The following is a 13,140-nucleotide window of genomic DNA, read 5'->3' on the forward strand; positions in this document are numbered from 1 at the left end:
GAAGCAATCCGCAGCCTCTGCAGCATAAGTTCAACCCACCAGCCTGCCAGGGAGAAATCCACATGGTGCAGCAGACCTCTCCCGACTCCCTCTCTGCTCCCCTCAGCAGTGTACTTTGGTAGATCTGCCTGTTCTGTTCCCTACTCTGTCTCTGGTGAATCCTCTCACCCCCCACATCTCTGACCTGTATCCCAGCTCTTGCATGCATAAACAAATCTTTAAAAAAGAAAAAGACTAAGAAAACCAAAACAAAAAACACCCTAAAAAATGAGTCTGAGGGAATTCTGTGGTGTAATATTGAATACTCTAAACTCTGAATCCACCAAAATGAGTGAACTTGTAAAAAATGTCATTTTCATGAAAGCCTACCCACCCTCCATCCCAAGAAAAAGGAGGGGATTGGGGGTGACATTTTATAGTATAAAATTAAGGAGACTAAAAAGTCATGATAATCAAACACAATATGTGATCCTGGGTGGCCTCTTAAATAATGCAGATAACCCAGCTTTTATAGACATGTTGAGATAATTAGGAAACAGAATGTTGAATCAATATTAAATTTCCTAGGTATGAAATGAAATTGAAGTGATGTAAGAAGAATGGTTGTTTCTCAGAAAATACATCCTGAAGCATTTTGAAAAAGCCTCTGTTATAAATCTATTTAAAACTAAACTGTACATTTTAGAATAGTTTTAGGTTTTACAGGCAAGTTGCAAAGGTCATACAAAAAGTTACTGTATGTCTATCAGTTTCCCCTACTATTAGTGCAAACCATGACATGACATGACACATTATCAACTAAACCCCAGACTCTGGACACCACCAGGTTTTTGTTTTTTTTTTTTTTTTTAAGATTTATTTATTTATGCATACAAGAGCTGGGTATAGGACAGAGGTGTGTGGGGGGGGGGCGGTGAGAGGATTCACCAGAGACAGAGTGGGGAGCAGAACAGGCAGATTGACTGAAATACACCGCTGAGGGGAGCAGTGGGTGAGACAGGAGAAGTCTGCCGCGCCATGTGGGTTGCTCCATGGCTGGCCGGGGATTGAACTCGTGCTGTAGAGGCTGCGAATTGCCTCATAGTGCTGTGCTTAACCCCTTGCACCACCGGGAGGCCCCTGGACAACACCACTTTTTTCATCCACATACTCTTTTTCAACAAAGAGTCAATCCAGGATGCTATGTTGTATTTAGTTGTCATGTCTCTTTTGTCTCTGTTGATCTATAAATTTTGGTTTTCACTCTCTTGCCAGTCTTGAAGAGTACTGGCCACATATCCTGCACGATGTTCCTTAGTCTGGTTGTGTGTGATATTTATCTCATAATTAGACTGGATTTATGTTGGGGTTCTCTGAATGAATATCCCAGAAGTGGAGTGTGCCCTTCTCATACCATCATGCTAGGTGAGACATGCTAGCCATATGGAATCACTGGTTGTGTGAATATTCATCAGTTGATGAAGGCAGTGTTTGCAAGTGACTGTCTTTCTCTTAGATTGCTTAGGTCTATGACTTTTCTCATTGCCTCTTCAGTACAATGAAGACATTCATTTGTGATACCATTAAGATCACCCGCCACACAGTCAGTCTCCGTTTAATGCTAGGATCTGCTTAACACTCCAGGGGGTGGGATGTATGTGTGTGTGTATTTGTGTGTGTGTGTGTGTGTGTGTCTGTGTGGGGGTTTGCACACATTAAAATAGACGCTTTATGATGTTAAGTGCTATGGGTTTGGGCAAGTATGCACATTCATGCATCCAACACCCAACACAATAAGAAGTGGTTCCTCTACCTTCAAAATCCCCTGTACACATCTTAACAGCCAACCACTCCCCACCCCCACTCCGTGAATCCCCAGCAAATACTTGTCAGTTTTCATTCCTATAGTTATGCCTTTTCTAGAATAAATCATACATATGTAGTCTTTTGGGTTTGACTTCTTCCACTTGCATTCACATTTACATTGTTTCTTTTTATTGCTGGTTAGTATCCCTTTGCATGGATACACCAGGCTGTTTTTTAAAAATTATTTAATTCTCATTACTCAGCATTCAAAAAAGATAAACACATGCAATTTGCAGCAACATGGATGGCGCTGGAAGGGATCATGCTCAGCAAAATAAGCCAGAAAGAAAAAGAAAAATACCGGATGGTCTCACTCATAGCAGGAATCTAGAAAACTTAAATAAGGAACCAGGAAAATGAATAACTATAAGAAAGTGAAAATCAAAATCAACAAAAAACTATGCACCAGAGACACTTTTTGGGGTGGGGTGCGGGAGGGGAGGGATTGGGGTCAGAATGGGGGGGTTGCAATTGCATGGGGAATATAAAAATAAAATTTATTATTAAAAAAATAAATAAATAAATAAATAAATAAAAATAATAAAATAAAAAAAAATTATTTAATTCCCTACTGAAAGTTATCTTACTGCTTTGCTTCCAGTTTTCAGCAATCATGAATAAGGCTATTATAAATATTCACTTATAGATTTTTCAGGGGCTGCTGATACGACTGGTCTAGGGTTTCACCTTGAGACCCACTGCTGAGATGCTCACTAGGATGAGGTAATTTTTATTTCAAAGAAATGAAGAGACATTGGAAGATTTTATAGACAGAATGATTTTCTATATTTTCAGTTTTAAATGGATCAGTCATGAAAGCTGGAGATTTGGTATAAACATTTGTCAAGAGGTGAGGCTGTGCTTCTGAAATTGATACAGCACTACAAACCCATGTTATCTCAATAATGATACAGTAAGTAAACTGCTTTTAACCCAAGGACAGAAATGTGTTACATAAAAACCACTTTTCATCATTGGAAGTGAATTTTCCTATTCACAGTGGACAGTCTAACTGGGATTATTTCAGCCAGTCCATCCTGAGACACGGTTCTTCACGACACATCCTATGGCATGACACGTGACACATCTTCATGATGTCTCATCAATAAGCATTTGCCAGAAAGATGGACAAGTTGGCCCAAGCTGTTCACACACACTGGCCAGTGAGGCACCAAGAAGAATGACTGAGTCAGGTAGTGTGATATATTAGCTTCACACCCATAGTCTATACCAGTACTTGCCATAGTCCTGACAATGATGTTAACGTAAGTTAAAGTTAGAAACTGGGCTATGGGCAATATAAATAAATGTCACACACTTTATAAACAGAAAGGTCACACCTCTCATATTAGTCTACCTTAATTCTGAATCAAATGCAGCTAAAATCCTGCAGGCTCAGATGTCACACTTGGTCATACTCACCCTTCCCAGTTCTTTATCTTCCAGGGCCAGGACTCCAGTGCTCTCCGTGAAGAGTTTTACTTTGACCACAGGCCGAGGGTGGGTAGTGGTGAAATCTCCTTGAGTTCCCCATCTAGAATGAAGTAACAAAGATTTTCTTTAAAAGGTGGAATTAATTTTTTTTCCAGGTAGTTGTGTCTTTCCTTAGAGGGCCAGTTAAGCAATAATGAATCTTTTGTGGCTCTGTGACATTATTGTCTTTGCTTTTGTTTCTGACAGATAGCACAGTCAAGAAGGAAAATAACTTTTAATTATTACAGCACATGACAATTATTCAGCATTTCAAAAATTAGTACGCTAGAATACACAACAGTGTGCAATAAGAATTTAGGTTAAGGTAAAGCATTATAGAGTCAGTCATTTAAATCTATTATTTTGGTAATTCAAATACAAATTACAACATCATTTTTATGGATGGCTGGGGAAAATTAAGGGTTTGTTTACACAGCAGGAAGTTTCTCAGAAAACCATTTTGGTATTCTGAAGACATTATCCCATGACTTCTTGGAAAGTCTTTACTAAATATTTATGTCTTTAAAGGTGGAGGTAATTATCTCAAGTCTATTACTTTATATGATTTTTGAAAGCTTCTTTCAAAAGGAAAGAAATATGCATCATAAAAATATGAGTGCTTGGCAGTTAATTCCCCAGTACACTCTCCTAGTAATGCAGTAAAGTCGACATCTGGCTTTTCAAACCATCATAACAAAATAACATGTTTCTTGGCTTTTTTTAATTAATAGCATTTCATCTTTATCACATACCAATCCATTTTAGTTGATTTACAAACTTAACTGGCACACACCTGATATTAAAAAATCTTATTCTCATGACTCAGATCACAGACACGCGATTCAGCACATGATGAAAATGCCATTGAGAAAAAATACACAGAAAGAAGAAAATGAGAGACTTAATAAGATTCCTGGGGGGAAATCACCAAATAAAAATACCAACTTTTATATATTGTTTTTAACACACTATTTGTCATGTTCAAGATCAATCTCAACTTTATTTTATAACCTGTATTCCAAAAGCTTGGGATGCACACAAAAATGAGAAAATACAATGAAAATTGAGCACATAATCGTGATCACATCTTCTCCCACCCCATCACTTCTGACATCATCTCATGGACACAGAAACACAGATGCCACCTCAGTGACTGGATAAACCAGGATACAGACACAGTCCTTCTTTTGTAATTAAAGTCAGATGCCAGAGGGAAGACAGATTCAATTAGGATGGAAAAGTTGCTTAATTTTTCTTTTAGTCTTCTAGAAAGGAGTTAGCAAATAATCTTTTCTTGCTATTTCATCCAATTAAGATGATCTGAGATGAAGCTGGGCTAACAGGAATAAAAAGAGAAAGAAAACCAAAATAAGGAAATAGAGAAAATCTCTCAATTCAAGGGATAGACCCTTAAATCTCAAATATGGTCAGGAAATCAACTGAAGTCAGACTGGAGTTCATTTCCATGACATACTCTGCTTTCTTGGGTAGAACATGGTTCAATTTGGAAAACCAACCTTTGGAGACTTTTTCTTACAACTGAAAGCAAAGATGAGAGACAGCCACAAGCAAAGATGAGAGACAGACACAGTCTAATCTACAGAATTTGCTCATCTTTAAAACAAAATCCTCTTCATAAAATTTCCTTTGTGTATTAAATCAGTATTTTCTCTAATTTTCAAAATCCTCTGTAGGTATTTATAAAATCATCACTTAAATTCCCATGCTACTCTAATATGCAGGACTCCTAAGAGAAAATGCTGACTCCAAAACATCATTGAGGGGCACTGTGAGTTCTCTGAACCTCATTGTCCTATCATTCTTCAAGAAGGGCGATGCCCTGTCACCTCCACCCTGTTAGATAAATTCAGATAAACAACAAAGTATATGCAAAGAACGGTGCTAGGCTGAATCTGTGGGCTTCAAGAAAACTACACATCTTTCAAAAGGAGCATCTTGAACAATATTTCCATCATCTTTATTCACTATGGTACATCTCATTTATCCATTATATGATCATGACTCTCTTACATAAAGTATTTAAAAATGAGATGTAGCTTGAAGAATAAGAAAAGGAAATCAACATTTTCAACACTCAGGTTAAAATGGAGACTACACCAGTACATTCCAAGAGCCTTCTTCGAAGATGACTTTACACTGGTCACATCTTCCCTGTGTCTTCACCCTACAATACCAATGTGGTTGGGATTCTGGATTTTATACGAATAATGCCCTGAATTCCTTAATATTGGAAATATATTCAACATTTACCTTTGATTGTAAACTGTCATATGTTTCTTGTAGTTGGTCTTAAATGACTTCAGAATTTCTAAGCTCATATATATGAATATATCACATACATGCATCATAGAGGTATCATACACATGTGACTGATTTTGTGTGTGTATATACTCTCCTATTCATGTGACACATATGCTCTATTTCTAGGTTTTTTTTTCTCCCTTAAACATAGCTACATAATATAGAGGTCATAACTATTCATATCACAGACATAGATACTTTGGTCAACTTTTGGCATCCTATTTGGTAGAGTGAAATGTTCACCAGAAATTATGCCCCTTAAGAATGAACTGTTTAACTTTTATAATCCCAAGGTCATGATTACTTTTCAACCATTAGACTAGTGAAAGTTAGAGAACATTATGCTAGAAATGATGCTAAGGTACAGATAAACAGAGAACTCAGATAAGGAACCTAATAAACATACTGCAAGTATACACCGTTAGCTAGAAAATAGAAAATTTATAGAAAGTCATTAATAATCTGGAACTTGGAATGGAATCCAGGATCTCTTTGCCCAAACCAGCATGTCAATGAGGGCATATAAATATCACAAAGACAGTGAGACAAATCAAAAAGAACACATCTACCAACAAGATCTGAGAACTATGACTCAAGAGCAAGGAATGTTAATTGTCAGCTCCTATGAAATGAGGAAGACTTAAATAACACCTTTCAGGAAAAAGAAAGGTGAGACACAAGGATAAGGGCCAATCCTAACTATAATAGCCAGAAGACTAAGCTCTTATGACTTTTAACCAAAATGTGCAATTTCAAAGGAGCACGTAAATATAAATAAATACGATGATCCTTAATAGTCCTATTAAATTCCCAAGATTCTAGCATACACATGTAAACTGGCACCACCTTGAAATTTTCTGCTGTGAAAAGTCAAAAGATATTAACATTGAGAAATACTTACGAATTTTACAATGAATGAATTAAAATATCCAAGTGCTACCCACCCCAATAAAAGGGCTGGGGAAAGGACTATGGAAGATAATTGGCCTATCTTCAATATTCACCAAGATATTTCCTTGTTTTCTAGTTAACTGGCATGTTTAAACACTTTCAGAATTAATACTAGTTATTATCTTCTGACTATTTTCTCTGTATTATGTGATAAAAGAATACATTACCCTTGCTGTCAATTTGCTTTGACACAAGATATATTGCCTTGTTTTAGTTCTATGAATGTATTATTTATGAGGATTCAGACTTTCAATATCAATCTTCAAATGAATAAAATATCTAGAAAGCACCTTTACAGGAAGGACAGCAGGACTTCCTGGCTATGAAAACACGGGGTAGCTCATACACCAACTGAAATAACTGATTATTCATGTATGTGCCATTAAATAAAGTATACTGGAAATTTATATCCCCAAATTTATATTCATGTTTTTTCACCTAGTAAGGCTATTTCTGGGAATTTATCCCAACAAGATAATTATGAGTACCGAGAAGACCAAAAGCAGGGACCTATTCATGACAGCATTATGCATATACCAGCAAAAAACTTAACCTAAATATCTAAATTATGTGGCATGATGGGAATATTTTGCTTCTACTTATAATAATGGTTATAAAGGTAAAGTTGAAGTATGCATGATGTCAAGTGGGGGAGAAAAAAGGAGAGGGCACAAAACTAAATCTGAATGTTGACCACTTACACATTAAGATGAAACTGTTGAGTACCGTGTATTCTAGTATTCTGGTGTCAGCAATCAAAATCCCTATGCTCTGGTACCATATTCAAACTGAAGATTATAGACAATAATATTTTTATTACTACACAATGTAACATATATTCTCCCTCCCACACCTGCTCTGCATTCTTTTTTTTTTTTACTTTTTTTAAATTTTTATATTCTCCATACAATTGCACCCCCCTTATTTTGACCCCAATTCCTCCTTTCCCCACACCCCTATAGTGTGTCTCTGGTTCATAGCTGTTTGTTGATTTTGATTTTTGCATTCTTAAAGATTGCACACCTCCTAAGACTACCTAAATAGTTCTAGAAAACTAGATTTATGCTGAGATGTGAGAGGATTCTCAACAATTACCTATATTTTAAAGTATGTTTAAGATCACAAGCAACAAAACTATTCAAATCCCTTAATTTAAACATATAATATGCCATGATACAGATGCTAAGAACCTGAGCACAGCTCAACCAACATTTCTCATCTATGACTTTCACAGGAGTATTAAGCAAGGCATATGTAATTTCAAAATGACGTCATTCATCCAGCCTTCAACTGTGTGACTGGCACTGAGTAAGGCAGTGGGTATTCCAACAAACTCCAAAAGACATACCCTGTTCTAAATGAGTTCAGACTGGTAGAGGAGACCGTCACATAAACTTAGAAATTATAAATCAAATCACAGAAATGAGCAGAGTAAAAATCACATTTTCACATTTTCACATTACATTTGTGGTTCAGAACTTTCTTTAAGTAGTCATCTGCACTTGGTTTTTGACTTGCCTTTTTAATACCCTGGTGCATTTATCTATCAGTTTATGTTCCTTTAGTGATTTAAAAACTTTTTTTTTTTTTTTTAAGATTTATTTATTTATTTATACAAGCACTGGGTACAGTCAGAAGCGCGGGAGGGTGAGAGAATTCACCAGAGCCAGAGTGGGGAACAGAACAGGCAGACTGACAAAATATACTGCTGAGGGGAGCAGCGGGCGCGGCAGGAGAGGTCTGCACCCATGTGGGACCCTCGCCGGTGGCCGGGGATCGAACCGGCGCTGCAGAGGCTGCAGGCAGCTTTGCAGCCCAGTGCTCAACTGCTGCACCACCAGGGGAGGCCCGATTTAAAAACTCTTTATAGAGATATTATATATGGCCCATGTTTCTGATACACAAGACAAATATTGTCACACCTGTTTATTTTCTATTTAACTCTCATTTATATTTTTTATAAAATGTGTAATTTAAAATATCTGGTAGCCAATTTTAGCAATCTGGCATTTCCCCCCCAAGCACTTTTATTTATTTTTATTTTTTATTACCCATATGTGTAACATAAAGAAACAAAGCAAAGGGACAGAAAAAAACTAAACCAAAACAAATCTTATAAATCTGACTGCAGAACTGACACAAACAGAAGAAGTCAAGGGTGAGAGGGGTGGAGTTAAAGGGAGAGGAGCTCAATGTACTTTGGTGGAGGATTATGGGTGTTTCGGTGGTAGATGTGTAACATTCATGTGAAGAGTTGTGACACTACACCTCTAAATCACATACACTATTGTAAATCAGTATTGTTTCATTAAAAAAAAAAGATATAACTTTTTGTAGAGGTAAATACACTGAGTATATTTTAAAACAAAGTTTCCATATATTTAATTAGCTTAAATTGAGTGACCAACAATGTTTATAAAAATTGCCTTCTGACCATCATTACTGCTGCTGACAGATTTTAAGGGCATGTGAAACTTCAATTTGAGCAATCTAAATTGAACCATCTAGAGGTAGTGCACCCAAGGCAATAAATAATAGCTGAGGCAATGGATGAAACTATGTCATTCCGTTCTAGGCCATGAGGATAACATCTATCCAGTGAAGTACAGTGTCATTTAGACTTCAAAGTATACTGTTCTAACCTCTTTCAGCTAAAGCAAAGCAATTATTCTGTACAGGTGTACACAAAGATAACAACCTTAATGAAATGAATGACCCAAATATTACAATATTGTTCTAAACAGCTTCATATGAAGACATGTGAGGATTAAAAGTCTGATAAGAAGGAGGGAGGGAGGAAGAAAAGAAATTCATAACCAGTACCCGAGTCCTTGCCTGTAGTAGTAGGACAGGGCTAAAAACTGTGGACACTAATGACTGTTTCTGGGCTCAAATACCATCACCAATATGCAAATGAATGCTCGGTAGGCAATTTTTCCATAACTTAATATTTGCCTAATAAAACTGTCCAGGCATAAATGAAGACCATTCATGTCCACCCCACTGCAGCACCCCATCTATGACACAGCACGTGCACACCGAGTATGAACCATTCCTACCAGGCTCCATGCTCGTGGACTTCAGCATTACAGTGTAAGCAACATGATAACAACTGGAACAAAACTGATAGTTTTGAACAGTAAAGTTTCAATCAATTTCATAAAACAGTGACATTAAAATCCAGACAATATGAGAAATGATGGGCGTGGGACAGAGGGGGGCATTAATTAATAGCAAAATGTGACGAAGGAGGAAAAAAAGGGACAGCAATACTGGGTTAAGAAGAAATGGAGCGAGATGGAGAAAATAGGTAGAGAGGGAGGAAAAGCAGGGAGAAGTAAAAAAATAAATAAAACAACCTGGAATAGGTAAAGCTCTAAATTGCTCTAAATTGAATGCACCTGAATTTTTGTGGATTTTTGTATGTGACCTTTAATTTTCCTTTTTACAGTAATTTATAGTCTAAAATGCTGACACAATATGAATTTTAAGAGAAAAATTAGAAAATGTCCTTTAACATAACTAAATTTTATCACTCAGCTTTTGGGAGCATCTTTCAAAAATATATTAAAGTATCTCACTATGGATAAACAATACAAAGTATCTTTTCTCAACATGATAAAGGCAGACGACATCCTGGGATCACATTTTTAACATTGTAAAGCAGGAAAACATTTGGGGATGGCTTGGAGTGGGAAATGATCACTTTCGTAATAAGGAGAAAATCCTGTGGGCTTCACCTTCATTTTCTCCCTTGTTGTCTCTCGGATGTTCCCTTTTCCTTTCAAAGAGATGGCTCCGATTTTGCTGCTCTAAAGACAGCTAAAGCCTCAAGAATAATAGGTCAAAATTATCCTCTAAAGTCTGTATTTCATTTAGAAGGATTCATGTCATTAAACCTCCATATCCAGAGTAGAGAAATATTATACTTATATCATTTTCTTCTGGGGAAGTCTAGCAAGCATGTTAGCAAAAGATCAGGTTTCAGAAAAGATAGAAGACATCATCTCTCACAGCATTTTTCTTTCCCTCATAGCAGGATAGTTCAAAGACATTAGCTTGAAGCATCTAATTTTAAAGAGAACCATTTATCACATCTTGCACTGCAATTTCACTTGGTAAAGAGTACAAAAATGTCTAACTTTCTAAAAAAAATAGAAATTAAGATTTTAAAGAACGTATGTATAGGAAGACAGGCTAAGCAATGAAAATATGGAATACCTTAATTTAACTCTAAAGCATAAAGTTTGTTACACACACACACACACACAAATCCCAAGAAAGGCTTAAATATAAAATACAGTGGTGTCGAAATGCAAGAGCACATAAGCTAATATTTGTCATCTCCACAAATGTATCAATATATATTACACTGTTTTCATAAATTCACATTTGAAGTGTATATGAGAACATCATCCTGGTTTGTTTCTGTTTTTGATATTAAAGTAAAAGGAGTTGCATTATATATACTAGGGATCTGATGGGGGATTTTAACATTACCTTAATTAAAAAAAATAAAAAAATACGTACATATATATGGGAAAAATTACCAAAGTAATAATTCATTACCCTTTGAGGATAAAAAATACTATAGAAATTTAAAATAGTTTCAAACTAGTAGGTTCTATTTATCAATAACCAACACACATACTGTCACTGAAAGCTGGAGGATCCATCAGTTACTAGTACTTGTTTTACCAGATATCATCCAACAACTTACTTGAACACTCTCACTCCCAGCTCCTCTGGCTTACACCCCAGTTTTTGTATGCATAAACAAATATTTATTAAAAAAAGAAATAAGACAAAGTCTATTTGGACATAAAAATACTATTTTTTTTTAGTATTTTAGTAAAAGCAAATACTAATTTAAGATGAGAAGACTGTTTATGTTCAGTTTCCTGTCTCTCAGTTCCCACATACTAAGTTAACCAATCAAATAACAGTATGTTTGTAACTTCAGAAGCATCACATAACTGTGGATCTGTATTCCAATTTAATCAAGTAAAATATATTCGCCATACTTTTCAATAGAAGCACACAGAAATTGTGGCAAGACCTGACTTAGCATCTTCTCAACCTTTCTTCAAAGGAAAGAATATGGTTTCAGAAGACAAAATGTTACCTGGGTTTTTTGATCATCAAAAGCATATATGTTTGGGCCTCCCCTGGTGGTGCAGTGGTTGAGTGCTGGGCTGCGAGGCTGCCTGCAGCCTCTGCAGTGCCGGTTCGATCCCCGGCCACTGGCGAGGGTCCCACAGGGTGAGAAAACTCTCCTGCCGCCCGCTGCTCCCCTCAGCAGTGTACTTCGTCAGTCTGCCTGTTCTGCTCCCTGCTCTGGCTCTGGTAAATTCTCTCACCCTCCTGCGCTTCTGACTGTACCCAGTGCTTGTATAAATAAATAAATAAATCTTTAAAAAAAAAAAAAGCGTACATGTTTTCAAGACAGATGGAATTTTAGTTGTCTGGTTTATCTGTTTAATTATTTTGGAACTGCAACTTCTTTTTTGTTAATTACCTGTATATGTATATCTTCAGCTACTGTTTTGTTAATCCTTATTTACATGTGGAAAATTAGACACAAACACACAATGTGGGTGGAAATTTTATAAATAAAAAAAGGACAGCTGTGAATTTGGTTAAATAAAATTTTTCTACTTTTGGAACAAAGGTGTTATTTTTGAAAAATACCTTCATGCTTTTAAAAATTGTAATAGCTTGAATGAATGTTAAAATTCCAACTCCAATTTGAGAAACATTTTCTCCAAGAACTCCATGTTTCTTATACAGGAATACAGGACATTTACATAATGCTTTTGCTGCTGCACAAAAGTTCTGGGTGTGTAAGATGGGACGTCAGTGTCATATTCATTGCAAATTGTAAAGGAAGATGTTGGTCACAGAAAGTGATTTGTACAATGTACTTAGCATATTGTATTTAACTGTGTAGTGGGTAGAGATTAGGGAGAAAACTGGCTCCCAACCGCTATTAAGACCATTCAGCCTTGTGTTTAACTTTCTCATGCAAAAATACTAGAAGGCTAGTCAGCATATATTTATGGTGTCATGAGATTTTTGTTAATCAGTATCCCTCCCTACCGATAAATTACTCTCACTGACGGTTACTTAATAGATTCAAGTGCTTCCAATCAAGTGCTTCATACATAGAGACCAGTCCCTGAACCAGGTACTGGGCTTGAAATGCTCAATAAAAGCTGCCTTCAGGGAGCTGAGTTTTGGGGAGCAGCATACAAAGTGAAACAACTACAACATACAATGATAGTTCCTAGGTCAGGCTATAAACAAGGAGGAGGGGGCCAGGGGTCAGAGGAGAGCACCCTGAATTGAAACTTCAAGGAAAAGTAAAGAAAAAGCAGGTAGATGCAGAATGAAAGGAAGGCAAAACATACCTAAAGACCAACAGTAGTTCCCACCAGAAATGGTACCTCCTCCTGCTATGGGCATTAAAAACTGTGCAGACACAGAGGTTAGGGAAGCAAAACAACCTGTGACATAGGGGGCAATCTACTGATAAATCTACAGCAAATC

At 36.5% G+C, this 13,140-nt stretch overlaps 1 protein-coding gene across 2 annotated transcripts in view; it reads right to left on the minus strand.

The window, feature by feature from the left end:
• CADPS2 (calcium dependent secretion activator 2) overlaps positions 1-13,140 on the minus strand; it is a 410,328-nt gene that overhangs the window by 210,991 nt on the left and 186,197 nt on the right. For both annotated transcript variants that reach the window (XM_037512374.1, XM_037512392.2), the window contains exon 7: positions 3,268-3,379. In XM_037512374.1, the coding sequence (XP_037368271.1) occupies positions 3,268-3,379 (112 nt within the window). The remainder of the gene's footprint in view (positions 1-3,267; positions 3,380-13,140) is intronic.

Source organism: Talpa occidentalis, unplaced genomic scaffold (assembly GCF_014898055.3).
Source record: "Talpa occidentalis isolate TD23 unplaced genomic scaffold, MPIMG_talOcc4v2.1, whole genome shotgun sequence".
In the NCBI taxonomy this organism is placed as follows: Eukaryota; Metazoa; Chordata; class Mammalia; order Eulipotyphla; family Talpidae; genus Talpa; species Talpa occidentalis.